This window comes from Syngnathoides biaculeatus, chromosome 14 (assembly GCF_019802595.1).
Source record: "Syngnathoides biaculeatus isolate LvHL_M chromosome 14, ASM1980259v1, whole genome shotgun sequence".
In the NCBI taxonomy this organism is placed as follows: domain Eukaryota; kingdom Metazoa; phylum Chordata; class Actinopteri; order Syngnathiformes; family Syngnathidae; genus Syngnathoides; species Syngnathoides biaculeatus.
In genome coordinates, this window is record NC_084653.1 from 20448290 (window position 1) to 20469240 (window position 20951).

Sequence of the window (20951 nt, forward strand, 5' to 3'; positions counted from 1 at the left end):
GATGCAAGACACGTCCTTAATGTAATTTGTAGTTTAAATGTACAATCTTCATATCAGGTAGAATCACAGAGTGAAACTTGAAAAAAAGATAACTAAGGCAATGGATAGGTTTCCAGTGACGCCATCTTGTGTGTCACCACCACCCTTCGACCAATCGGAAAAATTAACGATAAAAAAAAAAAACTTCCCGCTTCACCTATCACCTGCGTTCTTTGACCTCTATGGCACACGAGATGGCGTAATTGGAAACCTATCCATACAGTAAATGTGTTAGCTATGTCGATTAAGGATGAACATATTCACAGTATGTCCAAAAAAAAGAAACATAAATCCAGCTGTATAATATATAATTGTCACCTGAGCTTGCCATAAAAAGCTGTAAAAACAAACAACGACTGCATGAGGTTTGCATTAATTTGTACAATTTGCAAGACGTCGACTATTAGCATGCATCAAATTAGCTTGAACTTTTTTGTTAGCTTGTCTCACACAATTTGTGACTTTCAGATTTTCCCTGTCAGAGGTCTCCATGCACAGCATTGTGTCATTCTATGATTTGTTTAGAAATTTTTACAGAGGACTGATGCAGACAACCCATTTTTACCTTGACTTCAATAAACCCGTGTGCCCAACTAACTTCACAAACTCTTTTTTAACTACATATTTGCATAGAATGGAAGCCAAAAGGTCAATTTTTCTCTCGGCTGCAAGCCATCCGTGCACTAGAGTCGTACAACTTCCGGTTTTGCGGTGCTTGCAGCAAAATAATAGTGAAAGTTTCAAAATAAAAGTTTACGTGTCTCTGTGTGTATATACAGTATATATAAAGTAAAATGAAAAGAACAACCCCGCCCAAGGGCGGGACATGTGACACCTGCGGTTTCAAGGACAGATGATGTGCTGAAGAAGTGTTTCAATGTCACAAATTGGTTTTGTGTTTTTAAAGACTTTATTTTGGCACGAATTTTTCATTTCTTCATTGTAGTTGTTGGTGTTCATTTTGGATTGTGTTTCATTCTCACTTTCTATTTGTGTGCAGCACTTTCGTTCGCCTGCAGCGGTTTGTAAACATGCTACATTAATAAAATTGAGTAATACAAAAAAAAATACATAAAGATGAATCACCAAAAGGCCCAAAATGTCAGACATTATACATGTCGTACACAGAATAGACACATACAACTCTTACACACTATCTATCTATCTATCTATCTATCTATCTATCTATCTATCTATCTATCTATCTATCTATCTATCTATCTATCTATCTATCTATCTATCTATCTATCTATCTATCTATCTATCTATCTATCTATCTATCTATCTATCTAACTTTGAAAGACATCTTGGTGCCACTTACAGTTCAGTACGCAAGGCAAATATTTTTTTGAGGTTCCTGTCAATGAGCAACAAATACCTGCTATACAATACACTTTTTTTTGTGTGTTTTTTGTTTTTTTTATATAAGTACATGAGCAAGGTAAACAGAGAGTAGAAACATGAAGTCGACTGAAACACACACAGCGCTCTTGATGTTATTGATGATATCCCAGAAGCTTTGTTGGCACTTCTGATAATGATACATTCTGTCAGCTGCCTTGAAGCGTCCCTCTTCAGCCACCGCGGCTCAAAGCAAATAACCAAGTGTCTCGCTACCTGACAGATAATAATCGCTCTGAAAATTTTTTTTTTACTTTATGGTGGCGCGGTCCCACCTGAGGCCTAAATATCCTCCAAGTGTCCTCACGAGGCGGTCTATGATCTACCAGGTCCATCCGTGAGCGCCGCACTGTTCATGAATCTGATTTTGTTGTTTTTCCAAGTAAAAATGTCTTTTCACAACTCTCAAACAATCAGCAGAGCAAAAGCTGCAGCTGCCATATCCCGATCAATATTTCTTTTTCTCTGGGAATATAGTGCAGCTAAACGTTGACAACAATGTGGTCAACATGTACTGTAAACAATTCTAAGACGGAGGGGTCTCCGAAATATTCCCAAAACTAAGACCGGATGCTGGTCCCAGTTCTGCAAAGCCACATGCATTATTGAGTCCACATCTTTGTTTACGCAAAAACACAATAATCCGCCGAGATTTGAGGTGATGGGATGCAGTGAGGGCAACGCTCGGTATCAGAGATCCCAATCTTACAGTTTTACAGGAATTCAATTGTACTGGGAAAATAAACCCCTACAAAGGACCCCATTTAGGGCCGCAATGAGGTTGAGGAGGAAGTTGTACCGTTTGGATGGTGAAACAGCACATTGGTATGTTTGTATCTTAAAAACAAACCCAAAAAAAGCGATTCACAAGGGGAACTCCAGGCTGCTGCACGCAAAAAAAAAATCAGCTGGTACATCCTTAAAGGTCAAGTGTCATCCCTATAAACATTCTAAAGTAGAAATTGTAATGAAAAATACATATAACATTATTCACTTCAATGTCGATACGAAAGAATAAATACGAGCGGAGAGGGCGTCATCGGTGCGCAAAGTTGCTGATATGTCATTCGACGACATCCAAGTGCTCGCCATATTGGCTACATCTCCAGTCCGTGACGTCACCCCGGACATTCGCCATTGAAAACATGCGGTGGCCCCAACTATGGGAGACGCCCCTTCAGACACGGAAGGTCTTTTCGAAGAAGAAAACATCACACAACCGAGTGAAGTTACCAGGGCAATATTACCTTATTGTTTCAAGCCATATTCAGATGATATACGATCACGGCCAAACCGCCTCCCCATCTGATCCATTTCCACGGTGGAGATGAGCTTGGCGCCACGACGAGCCACCCTGGCTGACAAGGCCGGCAGCCGGCTGCGACGAGCCACCCCGGCCGACAAGGCGGCTTATCATGGCGCCGAGGCGGGCCGCTTTCGGCGTTGTTCATAGCCGCCGCCGTCCTCGATGAACAACAACGCCGAGCCGAGGCACTTTAAGGGATTGTCGTCGCAGGCGGCTGAGTGCGCCATTGTCGGCAACGTTGTTCAGAGTTGCCGCCGTCCACGAGCCCGACACGCAGCCTTTGCTGAAGCCGTGACCGGCGGACGTGGCGCCTCGGCCGGGGTGGCTTATCACGGAGGCGAGCCGGGCTGATTTACGGCGTTGTCGTCCCACGCGGCTGAGTGCGCCATTGTCGGAAGCGTTGTTCATAGCCGCAGCCGTCCGCGAGCCGACACGGCAGCCTTCGCTGGCAAGGCGACCCTGCTGCGCCCTCCGGCGCGCTCATATATATATATATATATATATATATACGTACGCGGATCTTTTGTTACGTTATGAGAGACCAAGTACGTGGTCCGCCCCAAACTATTATTTTTTTTTTAGTAACTGAATACACACCTACCTATCATTTGGAACCCACGAAGCTCTGGTCCTTTGCACCCGTACAATCCATTTTTCATAGGTTCATAGGTCTCTTCAAAACCTTTGAAGGATAAATCCATCTTCCCAAGTGTTCAAGCACTGTCCAGCAATGCAACGAGCCAGCATTTTGGCTAACACGAAGGAACGAGCTACCTTCCCGGAGGTAAAACTAATGGAAACAAACGAGTCCACTTGAGGGCACTTCCTGCTTCTTTTCGAAAACAAATCCCTCGAGAGGATTTTCATGGCGGGAGTTGCAAAAAGCAGTACACGTCAAAATCATGTTTTGTGGTGAAAAACCGTATGGGTCCATGTCGGGTGCCGTTTTTTTCATTAATAACACTCAAAATCATGCATTTCATGACAGTGGCCCTTTAAATTTTGCCGTGCTATTTGAAATCATCATACAGGTTTCAGCCAGAGTCCTCGGTGTGTCGACTGAAAAACATTTGTCCACCTGCATTTTAACTGGAATAACTTTGACTACTTAAAAAAAATGATGCCAGCGTCAGCCGAGGGAGCTTGTTTAACACAAACGTTTTTATGGCAGCTTTTACTGTCCACAGCTCCACCCTGCAGACAATAAGAAGTCGCAAATAAAAAGTTCTCCACTGGCTGGAGGCTTCCGACGTAGACGGTCTCATCTTTCAGACGAGGAGGCACCGCAGGAACCAGCGAAACGTCCCTTTGGCGCAGGCTGATAAATGGGCCTCCCTTTGGTGCTTTGTTTTGGTCCGGCGCTGAGCATTTGTCCCCCCCCCCCCAACCCAGTCAGCGCTTTATGGCACAAAGTCATGGACAGGGATGCTCGTACTTAAACATCTGCGCCGTTCCTTTTCCATCACTGTGTTTAAATAATGAATGAAGCGGACCAACCCCCCCCCCGTGCTAAGTGGCGTTGTAAATCGGCACGGACGGGAAAGAGAGCCCAGAAAACCGCACTTTTCATAGATTTTACATTTAAAAGTGGTCCTTCTGCGCGTCCCAGATCGATGCTCTTCACTTGAAGATGCTTGGTGGGGATAACATCTAAATAACATAATGGTAACTACTAACATAATCATAAATGATTCATACATAAAAATTGTAATTAAAGCAGCAAAAGTAAATATACATTCAAATCTTTTACTATATCCAAATTTGGATATTGAAGAAAAGCAGAACCTAAAACGCTTGTGTCCTGTTATAAAATGAAGTCGATACTTAGCAAGGCTGTTGAGTTCAAAAGCAATGTTCATTAAAAAAGAAAAAAATGGCATGAAGGAATGATTATGTTTTTCTGCGCTTCAGGGTTCCCTTACAATTGAAGTGTAATTATTTTATAGATCACTCCGGTACGTCGAAATCTTTTCTTCATTTGTCAACCGTTGACATAAGCAAAACAAATGTGATAAACGCCAGCAAAATTCACCTGTAATAAAACACTCCGTCTGCATAAAATCATTGCCTGTATTTTTCTGCACTGCTCCGGGCGGCACGGTGGATCGGCTGGAAAGCGTGTTGGGTTTTCTCCGGGTACTCCGGTTTCCTCCCACATCCCAAAAACATGCAACATTAATTGGAGACCCTAAATTGCCCCTAGGTGTGATTGTGAGTGCGGCTGTTTGTCTCGATGTGCCCTGCGATTGCCTGGCAACCAGTTCAGCGTCGACCTTGCCTCTTGCCCGTTGACAGCTGGGATAGGCTCCAGCACTCCCCGTGACCCTTGTGAGGATAAGCGGCTAAGAAAATAGATGATTGGATTGACATTTTTTTGTATAGAACACATCGGTTACTTTCCTCACACCTTTCTAAAGTCTTAAATTCCAAAAAGACAGTGAACATATCAACCTCCACACACAGGTACACTCGGCTTGATTTATCCTCGCTCCTGTTACACAAACGAGAGCAACACACGACAGCTGACGTCGGAGCACTTTCAAGTCGAACGGTGGGCGGTTGATGAGCGTGACCGTGACACTTTTACAAGATTACCCCTGTTTGTAAGATTACACGCACCTCCCTGCCTGGCCTCTCACCCTCTCGCTGAAAATGAGCAAATTGGAACGTCGCCGCTCCCAGTGAAAGAAGGAAAAAAAAAAATGTACATGACACACCTGACCCACACACCACCCCCCGTTCCTGTGTGAGCGAGAGAAACATCCTCCAGGTAGACAACTAAAGCAGGGAACATGGTGATTTGATCTCTGCGAAGCAATTTAAGTTGCATTTTTCATGTATGAAAAGCGCTGGGTAAATAACATTTGTTCCATTGATCGAATGAATGAATTCGTGAGCACTGAGCTGTTTTAATTTCAAATTTCTATGCCATCGGTCGTCAATAAGACTTCATTCTGCACCCGTAGATGGCAGTAAGTGTCTCTGATGGTCTTTGTCATCTGCACCCAAAATTGTACAAGGCAAATTTGCTGTAAGTGATGCATTGTTGCACACAAGTTTAAACATCCATTCATTTTCTTTGCTGCTTATCCTTACGAAGGTCACGGGGAGTGCCGGAGCCTATCCCAGCTGTCAACGGGCAGGAGGCGGGGTATACCCTGAACTGGTTGCCAGCCAATCGCAAAGCATATCGAGACAAACAGCTGCATTCACAATCACACCTACGGGCAATTTAGAGTGTCCAATTAATGTTGTGTGTTTTTGGGATGTGGGAGAAAACCCACGCAGGCACGGGGAGAACATGCAAACTCCACACGGGCTGGGGCTGGGTTCGTACCCGGGTCCTCAGAACTGTGAGGCTGACGCTTTACCAGTTGCTCCACCGTGCCCTCATTTAAACAGTCAAATAATAATAATAATAGTTATCCCTATCATGTAACCACCACGGTTCACACTTCATAGTCCCACTGTACTGCAGATTTTTTTAATTTTTTATTATTATTATTACAGTGGCGGCACGATGGTTCAGTTGGTAAAGCGTTGGCCTCACAGTTCTGAGGTCCCGGGTTCAATCCTCGCCCCGCCTGTGTGGAGTTAGCATGTTCTCCTCGTGCCTGCGTGAGTTTCCTCCAGGCACTCCGGTTTCCTCCCACATTCCAAAAATATGCAACATTAATTGGACACTCTAAAGTGCGTCTGTTTGTCTCAATGTGCCCTGCGATTGGCTGGAGACCAGTTCAGGGTGTACCCCACCCGCCTCCTGCCCGTTGACAGCTGGGATTGGCTCCGGCACTCCCCGTGACCCTTGTGAGCATACGCGGAAAAGAACGGATGGATGGATGGATGGATGGATGGATATTATTACAGATATTGTTGTATTTTTGTGACCCATCGGTCTTGCTCTCAATGTGTGTTTGTTTTGTTTTAAAAGTGTGAGAAAGAGCTTTGCCATAAATGCTATAAAAACATGCCTAGGCTATATTTAAATAGCGTACAGTGCAGTATTTCTAGTCACTTACATATTGCGATTGTCATGCCCGCGGTGGAGGCAGAATTACCCGTGCATGAAAAGTTGACTTCCTTTTTCACGTGCGCTTGGCAGAGGTAACTGTGGTTGAATCAAGTTTTTGTATACTGTATGTACAATACATACAACAATAACAAGGCCGAATAACAATGGCGGATAGTGATGGATTCCCCCATACTGGCATAGGGCCAGACAAGAAAATGTTCACGTATGCAGAAAAATAAACTACAATACTTGTAAAATTGAGCGTTGTAAATATGACTGTATAATCTTCCTTTGCTTTTTTTTCCCCTCAGCCATAATGTGTGTTAAAAAGTTCTTAACAACTGCAACAGCACCAACATTTTATAGTTTCGAACAAAGCAACTGTCATGCATACCAAAACAGGCCAAAAAAAAAAAATTAAAGCAGAGGTTATAAAACGGAAGTGGCAAGCGCATAAAGCATCGGAAGTGTTTCTACTATAGTCTGGTTGGCAGCTGGTCGATTGGCGCTTTCTCCTCGGCCACCTGACTCTCGAAAGCTTATCCGCCGTCATCTGGCCCATTGTTTCTGTTATCTGAGGTGATCAGGGCCGAGCTGAGACCCGGTTCGTGTCTCTCGCGGCGTCTCTGCGGGCCAGATGGGGCAACCTCCACCTGCAGGGAGACGAAACGCAGACTTGCTGGGCTCTTTCGTCGAATAGAAAAGCAGCAGAAGGACTCTTGAAACTAATAGAAGTGATCGGCAATGACTTTGTTTTTGGCCATACGACAACTTGCTTATTTGAGAAAACCTATACAAAACTTACTCCAATATATTTCTTGCTACTCTACACACACAATGCTGAGGGTAACCGAAATAACACAAAATAAATAACATTTGGGAATTTGAATGACGACATTGAGCTGAAGCTATTATATTGCGACACCCAGGGAAGATGTTCTTTTGGGGAGTTAGCTATCGGCATATTGTAGTAATTATAACCAACTTTCAAATAACTGTTGATGCGAGCGAAGGCGCTCAAGTTCTATAGCGGGGGAGAAGAAAATCCACGTTTTTGCAACACACGAAAACTGAAATGGTGAAAAAAAGAGTCGACAATTGACCATTAAATCATTCTCAGTTTTCAGCAATCGTCTTCCAACCTGTAAAACAAAGGTGTCAAACTCATTTTTGTTGCGGGCCACATTGTAGTTACGCTTTCCCTCCGAGGGCCGTTATGACTGTGGTTATCGCCTCATCATATTTACACGTGAAATTTATGGACTGGTTTTGGAATCAGAAGTCAAGGGTAATCTGTTTTTTTCAACCATTGTTTGTGTTTGATTTCACAAAAAGGCTTCTAATATCTCAACATGATCACTTATGACATGACAATTTGAAATATTGGAACAAATTTGCAGAAGAATCATGGAAGTTGACACGTGATTTGCCTTCGGGGGCCACATAAAATCATGTGGCGGGCCAGATCTGGCCCCCCATGACTTGAGTTTGACACCTATGCTTTTAAATGTATTTCGAACCAAACTTCTGTATCCACTTTACAAGGTTTTTAAACAATTAAACTGGTGAGGACGTCATTGCAACTCAACATGAATATTTCTGTGAAGTAAAAGCCGTGAAGCTTTTTTTTTTTTTTTTAAATAATGTGTGTAAAGCAAAACCGCAATGGAGATGTTGATGAAAAAGGAAAGGGAACCCCGATTGCATTCATCATGAAGCCATATAAAAACCACCTTTACAATGCAACATGTTGCCTTTCTCAACCAGTCTTGTGGCTTGTTTTGCATTTAGTCTCCTGTAAATTGACATTTCTCTTTTCACTTCTTAAGGGCAGCACCCCCCTACCCCACCCCCCCAAAAAAAATCAATCTTTCTTATTTTTTTGTCCCGAGTTTCCTTAATACAGTAAAGAAAATATGTATTTGAACACCCTGCTATATTGCAAGTTCTCCCACTTAGAAATCACGGAGGGGTGTGAAATTTTTATCGGCGTTGCATGTCCACCGTGAGAGAGATCATTGAAAAAGAAAAATCCAGAAATCACAATGTATGATTTTTTTAATGATTTATTTGTGTGATACAGCTGCAAATAAGTATTTGAACACCTGAGAAAACCAATGTTAATATTTGGTACAGTAGCCTTTGTTTGCAATTACAGAGGTCAAACGTTTCCTGTAGTTGTTCACCAGGTTTGCACACACTGCAGGAGGGATTTTAGCACATTCCACCACACAGATCTTCTTTAGATAAGACAGGTTTCTAGGCTGCTGCTGAGAAACATGGAGTTTCTGCTCCCTCCAAAGATTTTCTATTGGGTTTAGGTCTGGAGATAGGCTAGGCCAAGCCAGAACCTTGATATGCTTCTTACGGAGCCACTCCTTGGTTTTCCTGGCTGTGAGCTTCGGGTCATTGTCATGTTGAAAGACTCAGCCGGGACCCATCTTCAATGCTCTGACTGAGGGAAAGAGGTTGTTCCCCAAAACCTCACAATACATGGCCGCGGTCATCCTCTCTTAATACAGTGCAGTCGTCCTGTCCCATGTGGAGAAAAAGACCCCCAAAGAATGATGCTACCACCCCCCACGTTTCACAGTCGAGATGGTGTTCTTGGGATGGAACTCATCATTCGTCTTCCTCCAAACATGGTTAGGGAAATTTTGACCAAAAAGTTCCATTTTGGTGTCATCTGACCACAAAACCTTCTCCCATGACTCCTCTGGATCATCCAAATGGTCATTGGCAATCTTAAAATGGGACTTGAACATTGCATGATTTCAAACCATGACGTCTTTGTGTATTACCAACAGTCACCCTGGAAACGGTGGTCCAAGCTCTTTTCAGGTCATTGACCAAGTCCTGTTGTGTAGTCCTGGGCTGATTCCTCACCTTTCTAAGGATCATTGAGACCCATGAGGTGATAGCTTGCATGGGGCTCCACTCCGACTGAGATTGAGCGTCATGTTTAGTTTTTTCCATTTTCTAATGCTTGCTCCAACAGTGAACCTTTTTTCACCAAACTGCTTGGCAATTTCTCCATAGACCTTTCTGGCCGTGTGGAGTTGTACAATTTTGTCTCTGGTGTCTTTGGACAGCTCTTTGGTCTTGACCATGAGACAAGTTTAAGTCTTACTGATTGTATGGGGTGGGTAGGGGTCTATATGCAGCTAACAATCTCACACATCTGATTCAGGATAATACATGGAGTGGAGGTGGACTTTTAAAGTCGGACTAACAGGTCTTTGAGGGTCAGAATTCTAGTTGATAGACGGGTGTTCAAATACTTATTTGCAGCTGTTTCACACAAATAAATCGTTTAAAAAATCATACATTGTGATTTCTGGATTTTTCTTTTTTGATGCTCTCTCTCACAGTGGACATGCACCTCCGATGAAAATTTCACACCCCTCCATGATTTCTAAGTGGGAGAACTTGCAATATAGCAGGGTGTTCAAATACTTATTTTCTTCACTGTAAGTCAAGATTTCACGTCAGAGCAGGCAGCAGAAGGACAAAGGAAAATAGTCGATATGAAAATTGCTAGTGCCTGCGCCCACTTACTTTGTCCAAAGAGCAAGGAAATTACCTTGTTAGTATTCCACAAAGGGAAAAAAATGAAATAAATCCCCTGAGTCTTCTGCGACTAACGTGGCGACACATTTGTTTATGTGTTTCTACTGATGTCCTGCGGTGACCCTGAAATAACTTCACCACGCATGGTGGGCGCAAAAAGTAGGAACGCGTGAATCGATTTCATATTGGAATCCGGAGCTTCAGAAAGATTTGATATTCAGTGCGGGCGTGCGCCTCTTTCTTTCAAACCCTTGCGGTGCATTCCGGTTTTGATGGAGCATTGTGACCTTGATCAAGGTCAAAGAAAGTGCTTTAAATGGGCCGCACAACATTTGCAACCTTCGTGAAAAGTACGTAGTTTAAAAGGGTGTCTTCCGAAGATAAGAAGTGAGCTTTTAGCGGGTGTTCAAGTGCTCTCTTCAAACACAACGCACACGTAAGCAAACGGGAAGCTTTTTGTGGAACTATGTTTACTCATTTTTCAGCTTTTTGGAAGATTTGTGTGTAGGATATCGACGCGTGTCCCGCCGGCGTGTTTGGTCTCGACAGACATCCAGCATACAAACAAAGACGAAGCGTTCATTAAGGACGTTTTTTTTATTTCCAACGAGTAGAAGTACCGAGATGGAACCTTGACTGGTAGATGAGAAGATAGAGGAGTCATGCATTCCAGAGCGGAATCGTGCGCATTTTACATGCACAAAGGCATGCAGGACATTCATATCTAAATAGATCAGCCAAAAACACCACATTCTACATTCTATAATATTCCTGAGGCCACATTGTTATAGTGGAAAAACAAGACCATCTCAAACTAAAACTTCCCAACGTCTATTGAACCAAGGCGACTATTTTAGAGAAAGCATCTCATGGCTCAACAAAAATGTAAAAAAAATTATGAACACTAAAGTAAAGATCATACCTACCTCATTTTACTCACAAGTCACTAAATATAAAATCTGGATTTCTTTAATTTAATACAAAGATAAGATAAGAACATGCAAACTCCACATTGGGAGGGCCAGGATCGAACACGGGTCTTCAGAACCGTGAGGACAACGCTTTACAGCTCCGCCACCATGCCGCCATGGTGAAAAATGTGATGATAAAGATTTTAAAAGGCTAGCACTCCCTGTGCATCAGCACTGATCTCCAAACGTGCTATATGATATATTTGGAAACAAATCGCTGAATTCACTTTATAGGCTTAATTCTCTGGAATAGCTAGATGAATACAGGCATATCTTCTTCTTCTTTTCCTTTCGGCTTGTCCCATTAGGGGTCGCCACAGCGTGTCATCTTTTTCCATCTAAGCTCATCTCCTGCATCTTCCTCTCTTAACACCCCAACTGCCCTCATGTCTTCCCACACCACATCCATAAACCTTCTCTTTGGTCTTCCTCTCGCTCTTTTGCCAGGCAGCTCCATCCTCAGCATCCTTCTACCAATATACTCACTCTTTCGCCTCTGAACATGTCCAAACCATCGAAGTCTGCTCTCTCGAATCTTGTCTCCAAAACATCCAATTTTGGCTGTCCCTCTAATGAGCTCATTTCTAATCCTATCCAACCTGCTCACTCCGAGCGAGAACCTCAACATCTTCATTTCTGGTACCTCCAGTTCTGCTTCCTTTTGTCTCTTCTGTTTTATAAACTTTGCCGTTCATCCTAGCATAGACTCTTCTGTCACATAGAACACCAGACACCTTCCGCCAACTGTTCCACCCCGCTTGGACCCGTTTCTCCACTCCCTTACCACACTCTCCATTGCTCTGCACTGTTGACCCCAAGTATTTGAAGTGGTCCACCCTCGCTATCTCTTCTCCCTGGAGCTTCACTCTTCCTCCTCTGCCCATCTCATTCATGCACCTATATTCTGTTTTACTTCGGGTAATCTTCATTCCAGTGCGTGCCTCCATCTTTCTAATTGTAAAGACAAATCTATAGTTAAGTAATTAAGTGAAATTGAAATTGGGTAATTTCCCCACCTATTAATGACCTTTCATGTGCTGCTGAATAAATGGAACTTTTCTCACAATGCAGAGGTATCCCGTAGCATTGACGATAATAAATAATATAATACTCTTATGAGAGTCCAGACTGAAGAGTTTCCTTTGTTCTCTTTTTTTTTTTTTTTTTTTTGGTCTGGATCTGATTGTGCATAGCGCATAACATCCCAAGTCAACTTTAACAACAAAGGCTGTCGGATATCGTTTGACAAGACCCGTGAAAAGTGAAGGTGAAATATAAGCGGAGGTGTCATTATAAGGAAATTATCCTGCGGAGGGATGAGTTGCAGCTGGAGGGTCGGCGGCGTCGACTGCACGCCGTCGCTCTCTTCCCTTTATCTCGCTGGCATTCTTGTATCTCATTTCAATAGGCATTCTTCGGTGAAGAGCCCCCTTCGCCGCCGTTCACACTTTTTGCGATTTGTATTCTAAGTAGCTCACTGATCTTTTGTGTGCCGAGGCCGATAGCAATCTGAATCCTCGTGCCGACAGCGGAGACAGCAACTGTCCTGCCAGAGACGTTGTTTGTTTTGCGGTGGGGGGGCGTCTCTTAAATCGAAATGGTACACGGTAATAAGCTCCACGTACACACGGATTCCATGGCGCCGCATCGATTGGACTGATCATACTCTCATTACTGCTGAAAGATTACCTCTATTTGGACGGATGGGAGTTAAACCTATGAAGTCACAGAAACGTTTTAATTGAATCTGACATGAATTTGTCCTTTGAGCTCATATTCCATCAATGATCACAGCTGTTGCTACCTCACATTGTGATTTAGAGGCCTCATGTTTGACTTTTATGTATTTTTTCTCATTATTGGACTGTCACGTGAGCCGTAGTGACCAGTTAGCTTTCATTTATGCAAAAGATCCCTGTCAACTATAAATGTGGCTTTAGATATTTTAAAGCAATGTCCTGATCCATAGCAGGAGAGTTTAAAGGAAAATTAATTTATGAATATACACACCTCCATCCATCCCTTTTCTGAGCCGCTTGTAAATGTATTTCCATTTGATACATAAGGTAACTCGATGCGCTTTACATGACTAAAAGCATTTAGGAAAAGTACAAATTACAATTACAAGTTCTCTTCATCCATCCATCCATTTTCTGAGTTGCTTATCCTCACGAGGGTCGCGGGAGTGCTGGAGCCAATCCCGCCTGTCATCGGACAGGAGGCGAGGTACACCCCGAACTGGTTGCCGGCCAATCGCAGGGCAACTGGAGACAAACAACAGTCACACTCACAATCACACCTATGGGCAATTTAGAGTGTCCAATTAATGTTGCATGTTTTTGAGATATGGGAGGAAACCAGAGTGCCCGGAGAAAACCCACACAGGCATGGGGAGAACATGCAAACTCCACACAAACTGGATTGAGATATGAACCCCGGTTCTCAGAACTGTGAGTCCAATGCTCTCCAGGTGCACCACCGTGCCGCACACTTCTATTCAAGTAGTTTTTTGTTTTATTTTAACATTTATGACAAAGAAACAAAATTAGGATGAATATAGCTTTTAGTTTATCTTCAAACCGCAGTGATGCGTGAACGAGCCGCAAAAGTGCTGGGAGCCAAACAGGGACTTTATTCTATTTTCAGACAAAGAGGTCATTACGACTAGCCTAGAGATGAGTTTTGGTCATCCATAAAAATGTTACTTGGGGTTGTAAAACACATTACAGTCTTTACACTCACACACACAAAAAAAATTAACCTAAAAGCTTTCCAACATGTGCAGTCGCCCCCTGCTGGCCGCAGTCTCGTCCCTTAATTTTTCCCTCGTTTGTATGACTCAAATTAAATATTACATATAACTGTACATAATGAGTGATGATATTGTCATATATTTGTATGTTCCAATTACATACAGCATGCTGTGGGTCCTCGAATCAATTAATCAAAGTTTAATTTGTTCCAGGTTTGTGGTCATAACTCAAAATATATATCAAATCATCCCCCATTGAAATAGCACTCTACAGTATTGCAAACCATACAGAAATGACATAATTAAGTGGTATGTTTAGAAATAAAGCTTTTGTGCATCATTCACTAATAATAATAATAATAATAATGGTAATTCAATGGGCATTGTGCTGCTCCTTCTGCTGTGTGCGCTTTGGCCACCAAAGGGCAGTATCATATATGCAGATGTACTAAATGTAGATCTGATGACAAAACTAACGAAGACCTGTCCAATTAAGCTGCAATTTTCATTTATTTTTTTTTTGCTGAGGATAAAGAATATATGCCAGTGAGTATTGCACCACGTTTTGCTACAGCTTGTGTTCAAATTTTTAAAAAGTACTGATTTATAATTACCACTACCTCAATGCTAGTTTCGATAGCTTTTGTTTGTGGTGTTTTGCCTTGTATGTTAGCAATAAATTCGTGGTCCTTAATAAACTATACTTAATGTAGTTTTAAGTACACAATCGGTAATTTCTTGTATTCATTCATTGTCACCATCTTGTGGTCGCAACAATCTTTTTTTGTGCCACTTGAGACAAAAAAAAAAAATCACATGAGGGACGACTGTTAGCTTGAAAAGAGTGTTGTTAATGACCCATGCCAGATATGAATGGAATAAAATATGAAATGAAGCTTCAAAGTTGTGAAAAGTCAACCTGTTTTAGTGAATGTGTTCAAACCACGCCCCGCTCAACTGTCAACTGTTAATCAAATCTGACTTTTACGACCTGGAAAAATAGATAATGCGTTATCTAGCATATAACATATATTCACGTGACCACATGTTTGGGCCGTGAAAATATATTTGCTTAAAGATAATTACATAGGCACGGTAGCTCAACTGGTAAAGCATTGGCCTCACAGTTCTGAGGTCCCGTGTTTGATCCCGCCCTGCCTGTGGGGAGTTTGCTTGTTCTCCCCCTGCCTGCGTGGGTTTTCTCCGGGTACTCCGGTTCCCTCCCATATCCCAAAAACATGCAACATTAATTGGACACTCTAAATTGCCCCTGGGTGCGATTGTGAGCGTGACTGTTTGTCTCGATGTACCCTGCGATTGTTTGTTTTTCTTCTTTTCCTTCCCGTTTGTCCCGTTCAGGGCCGCCACACTGTGTCATCTTTTTCCATCTAAGCCTATCTCGTGCATCTTCCACTCTATCACCCACCTTCCTCATGTCCTCCCTCACAACATCCATCCACCTTTTCTTTGGTCTTCCTCTCGCTCTTTTGCCTGGCACCTCCATCCTCAGCACCCTTCTACCGATATAATAAAAAATAAATCATATGAGGGACGACTGTTAGCTTGAAAATTTTGTAAATTAATGTACCAGTTCAAAAACACTACATTTTTTGACGTCTTTTTGAGGTGGTGATGTGTTGTAGGTCCGTCCACGCAGCCTCATGCAGTATAACATCATTTCGGGACAATTTTGAAGACACAACGCCATAAGCAAAAAGAGCTAAATAACTACAATTTTTTTTTTAAAAAAAAAAGCAATTTCACAGCGTGGGCGAGTGAAATGAAAGGTGAAAACGTGCATACAGATGAAACCCAGCAGTTGCGCTCACAAACTGATAACGCACCAAATGCCTGCGTCTGCAAAGTGTTGACGAGCGCGCCATAACAATAGTGGCCTTTCTCCGAGCTGCAAATTCTCCTCGGGAGTCCCTCTGAGAAGACCAAACACAAATGATTACTGTGAAACCCTTTTGATAAGTCTCTCAAGTGCTTCTTGGCATCAATTTCTGACTGATGACTGTTGATCATTAGATGATCATTATCTAGTGACTATATTAAAGTACTGATGACTCAGCTCCGAGGTCACCAAAAATATTAGTACGGAACACAAACATGGACTATTCCAGCCTGTGCAACAACTCGTGACAGGAGGGTCTTCTTTTTGATAGTCTTGGTGTTTATTATCGTGTGCAATGTGCGCAAGGGTTAGGCTTAACTTCCCTATTTAAAAATATCACGCTCACAGTTGCATAACACCACACTGCTGTTGTTTTGAAACTCACAGCTGTAAACTGAGGTGCGCTCTTGGGTCGTTCAGCCGAAGCTTTTAATTGTCATCTTTTAACAGGCCGGAAGGCTGATTGAGACATCAAGGGTGACGGGAGGATAAGAATGTGGAGGGGAAAGAAAACCGGTAACGACGGGTTTTGGTAGAATGTTAAAATCCCCCATCTAATTCTATTTGAAGGCCTTCAAAACACGAACAATGCGTTTAAAATGGCAAGCAGTGAAATCAATGACACACATCAATGTATAAAATCTATCAGCGGTCTCCCATTTCAAAGACCCGGCTTAGCATTTGCATGTCTCCTGGCGCGGATTAGGTTTCAGACACCCGGCAGCCCGATCTCTGAGGAGGGAGGTGGGTCCGGTGCGGCCTGGACCTGTCATCGCCAACTTAACTGAAATCAGAGAGGATTGGCGAGGCCGCGAGAAAGGCTCGAGTCGTACGCCCCGAGGCTCTTTGATTGAAATCCCTCATTATCGCATGTAAGGTACTTTGCACATCCGCTGGGGTTATTCAGCACTTTGGAGTGCAGACATAACACTACTTAAGCGCTGCGCGAAGGCAAAAGGATATTCCCCTCTTCTGGTGACATCCCACACGTTATCCCGGAGTTTGTCTGGAGAAATGCAAAGTCGGAATTTGAACGCATAATACCGTGTGGAATTAAAAGGCCGCCGTACGCCGTGAGGCTGATGTGATGATCAAAAGTAAATAATTGATTTACTAGCCGCATTTCAAGGGATCCAAGAGCGCGTAATAATGGTTAAATCCTCTGCGTTTATGTGTGTGTCGCACAGTGCTGCAGGTATTTGTAATTTATACTCCTTACTTTCTCAAAATAGGTTTGTTACTCTTTTTTTTTTTTTAAACCTGTGTGGATGGTGAGATAACATACAAATGAAGAGAATTAGGCGACACGTTCTGAAGACCGGGGTGCAAAACCCGACCCCCGCCAATGTGGAGTTTGCACGCCTGCGTGCCTTTTCTCCAGGCACTCTGGTTTCCTCCCGCATCCCAGAAACATGCATGAATTGGAGACTCTAAATTCCCCCCGGGTGTGATTGTGAGTGTGACACTGACCTAAAAATAAAAAAAAAAAAAAGACTGGATAGTGCACACACATCGAGCGGTATGTCGATTGGTTGAAGCCAGTGGTGACGCCATCTTGGTACTCCCAAAACGCGTCGAGGACGTGGTTTACAGGTTGGATTTTGGTGGGGGTTTTCACAAAGTTTGACATGTAGAAGTAAAACTGGTCGCGTGAGCTTGGCATTTGTTCAGTTCTGGTAACATGAAGGATTTTTTATTCGACTTGGTAAGCCCAAAAAGACGAAGTGAAAAGGAAAGACATATAACACCGTGACTAGCAAGAAACTGCATATTCCCTAGGGCCCGATTTCCGTAATATGTTAATATAATATACACTCTAAAGCACTATCATCATATCATAGCAGAAAATCTAAGCATTTTTTTTTCGCCATAAAAACATTAACTTTTAAGCCAATCAGTTAGATATATTTTTGGAAATAAGGACTCACAGTGGGAAAATACGTGCTTAACGCATTATTCATTTGTTGTCTCTGCACTATCCTATTTCAGACAGAAAATCTAAACTTGTGTCTTCGCATTTGAAAATCAAATTCAATTTGCGGAGTTCTGTATTATGAAATTCATTGAAAATTTCACAGAAAACGGGTTTTCTTGCATATCCAATGATGACGTGGGAAAATATTGACATGGCTTTTTCTCGAAAAATCGTCAGCCTATAAAGGTGAAGCAGAGAGCGAACAGTGAATAACAACAAGCGTAAACAAAACTTTGTTCAATTAGATTAAGCTCATCAGAAAATTTAAAAAACCCTTTACAAACAAACTTTAACAGTGTCAAAGTAAATCTTTCTAATTTACCTGTGGAACGTTTTCTCACAGCCACGAAAGTGCCGGTTAACGCTGACGCTTTAGATCACTGTAGTCTGACTGTTGTCTGTCTCCATTTGCCCTGCGATTGGCCGCCTCCTGCCCGGTGATAACTGGGATAGGCTTCAGCACTCCCGTGACCCTCGTGAGGATAAGCGACTCAGAAAATGGATGGATGGATGGATGGATGAAGAGAATTTGTAATTGTAATTTGTACTTTTTTTAAATGATTTTAGTCATGTAAACCGCATCGACTTACCTTATGTATCAAATGGAAATACATTTACTTTGCTTTGCTTTTCTTTGTTTTGCTTACTTAAGTTCAGAGTGTGAGCACTTTTGCCACCTCTAACAGAAGGAACGTAAACGAAGCTGCAAAACAAGCCATGCACACATTTTTTTGTTGAACAAATGAGGCGAAAGGAAAAGTTTAATAGCTGAGTGTGTGACGTGCACCCGTTTTTTTTTTTTTTTGGACGACTTGGGTCCAACTCCTTTTAGGGAAAGGGGCGGGGACGGGGACGGGGCGCAGGGCGTGGGGGGGACTTACATTTATTGAGAAGTGTGAAGCAACCGCTCTCAACACGCTGTTCAGATGCACGCGTGCACACGAAGCAGTGCTAACGTTTCAGTAACGTGTTATTCTTAACTCGAAGGTGAGTTTTTGTCATTGTTGTTGTTCTTTTAATCTCATTAGAATGCAAATCTGAAAATAGAAGAGAAAAAGAAGATATGTGGCAAAGTGGGTTCACATTTAGTTTTTAACAAGTTTCTGGTTAAGTATTTGGTGTTTATAATGTCTTTGTCCTGTCTAACGCATTATTTAACAAAGAAAAAAAAAGTGGGAAGTTTATCAAAACAAAGTTTTGGAAAAGTGTTTCGCATATCTAGAAGAATTCACAGATAGCCACACTTCTGACTGTCCTGTCCACTGCTTTTTTTTTTTTCTAGTTCAGGTCGCCATGGACTTCTACATATTCGACAACAGTTCTGACCTGTCAGAGGAGTCCGGAGACTTCGACCTGGACTTTCAGGAGCCGTGCGGCCGAGCGCTCAGCAACGACTTCAAAACCGTCTTCCTGCCCGCCGTTTATGGGATTATAATTGTTCTTGGCATCGTCGGCAATGGATTAGTCGTTATCGTGATGGGCTACCAGAAAAAGGTCAAAACAATGACAGATAAGTACCGGCTGCATCTGTCTGTGGCCGACCTGCTGTTTGTTTTCACGCTGCCCTTTTGGGCCGTGGACGCGGCCAAAAACTGGTACTTTGGAAGTTTCCTCTGCGTGTTTGTGCACATGATCTACACTGTCAACCTGTACAGCAGCGTGCTCATCCTGGCCTTTATCAGCCTGGACAGATACTTGGCCGTAGTGAGACCCACAAACAGCCAAGCCACCAGAAAGCTGCTGGCAAGTAAAATCATTTATGTGGGCGTGTGGTTGCCTGCCACTGTCCTCACCGTACCTGATCTGGTGTTCGCCAGAACGCAAGACACGGGTTCGTCCAACTTCCTCTTCACGAGGAACGAAAGCATGGAGATGGCCGACTCCAGGATCATCTGCCAGCGCATTTACCCCCAGGAGAGCAGCCTGACATGGACGGTGGTTTTCCGCTTCCAGCACATCCTCGTGGGCTTCGTGCTGCCCGGCCTGGTCATTCTCATCTGCTACTGCATCATCATCGCCAGGCTGTCACAGGGCGCCAAGGGTCAAGCGCTGAAGAAGAAAGCCCTGAAGACCACGGTCATCCTCATCTTGTGCTTCTTCTCATGCTGGCTGCCGTACTGCATGGGGCTGTTTTTGGACACCCTCATCATGCTCAACGTTGTCACGCCTTCCTGCAACTTGGAACAAGCGGTGGAGAAGTGGATTTCCATCACCGAAGCCTTAGCTTACTTCCACTGCTGCCTTAACCCCATCCTCTACGCTTTCCTGGGAGTTAAATTCAAAAAGTCCGCCAGGAGCGCGTTGACTGTGAATAGCCGATCGAGTCAGAAAGCAACGCTCATGACCAAAAAGCGCGGACAGATTTCATCAGTGTCGACAGAGTCAGAGTCTTCAAGTGTTTTGTCGAGTTAACTCGACTTAACCTCTTAAAGTGGGGGACTTGAAACTAAGCATTAATGCAACAATATACTACAATTTGTACAGTTGTAAAAAAAAAAAGAAAAAAAATTCGTTTCCTTAGAGCAGATTGTTTCCTTGTGTTTTAGTCAAGTTTTTATTTTGCAAAAATGTTGGCGACCCCTGTTGAAATGTCTGAACTGTAAGGGTTGGTAGCTGCTTCTGGAAACTAAATAGTTTGAAAAGTCTTGCGTGTTCGCACTTAAGTTGTGTGATTTATGTGAAAAGCTTTTATTTATTGCTGTTGTCATTCACACTGGAAGTTTTGTTACAGGGGAAAAAAAATGCATGCTGCTTTTTGAACTTTTTTTTTTACATTTTTTTAAAATGTGTGTTGTTATTTTTTTACTTGAAAATAAACAAAATCATTGCTTATTATATCGATGGTGTTGTGTGTTTTTTCACTCAAGCGGCTCTTGTTGCCCTCCCCGAGGGTTGGGGGATGGGTGTGTGTGTGTGTTAGTGGGTAGAGACAACACAACGGGTCCCCTAACACACGCGTCCCCACCTGATCTAACTGGAAAGCAGAAGGAGGGCTGCGCGAACCCTGTAATTGCATGAACATCTGTGC

The 20951-nt window shown here is 42.9% G+C and overlaps 1 protein-coding gene across 2 annotated transcripts; it reads left to right on the forward strand.

Annotated features, from left to right (window-relative positions):
• The first annotated feature begins 18793 nt into the window (after nucleotides 1-18793).
• On the forward strand, nucleotides 18794-20745 carry LOC133512078 (C-X-C chemokine receptor type 4-like). Of its 2 annotated transcripts, none has more exons than XM_061841342.1 (2): nucleotides 18794-18910; nucleotides 19206-20745. In XM_061841342.1, exon 2 carries the CDS (start codon nucleotides 19217-19219, stop codon nucleotides 20333-20335), a length of 1119 nt encoding a protein of 372 aa, XP_061697326.1. In that variant the 5' UTR covers nucleotides 18794-18910; nucleotides 19206-19216; the 3' UTR covers nucleotides 20336-20745. The 2 variants fall into 2 exon arrangements, with proteins under 2 accessions (XP_061697326.1, XP_061697327.1); XM_061841343.1 differs by having other exon boundaries at nucleotides 18819-18910; nucleotides 19211-20745.
• Nucleotides 20746-20951: the final 206 nt, after the last annotated feature.

What these genes read in the sequence shown, in the direction of transcription:
- LOC133512078 (XM_061841342.1), top strand. Translation starts at nt 19,217, where the DNA reads ATGGACTTCTACATATTCGACAACAGTTCTGACCTGTCAGAGGAGTCC.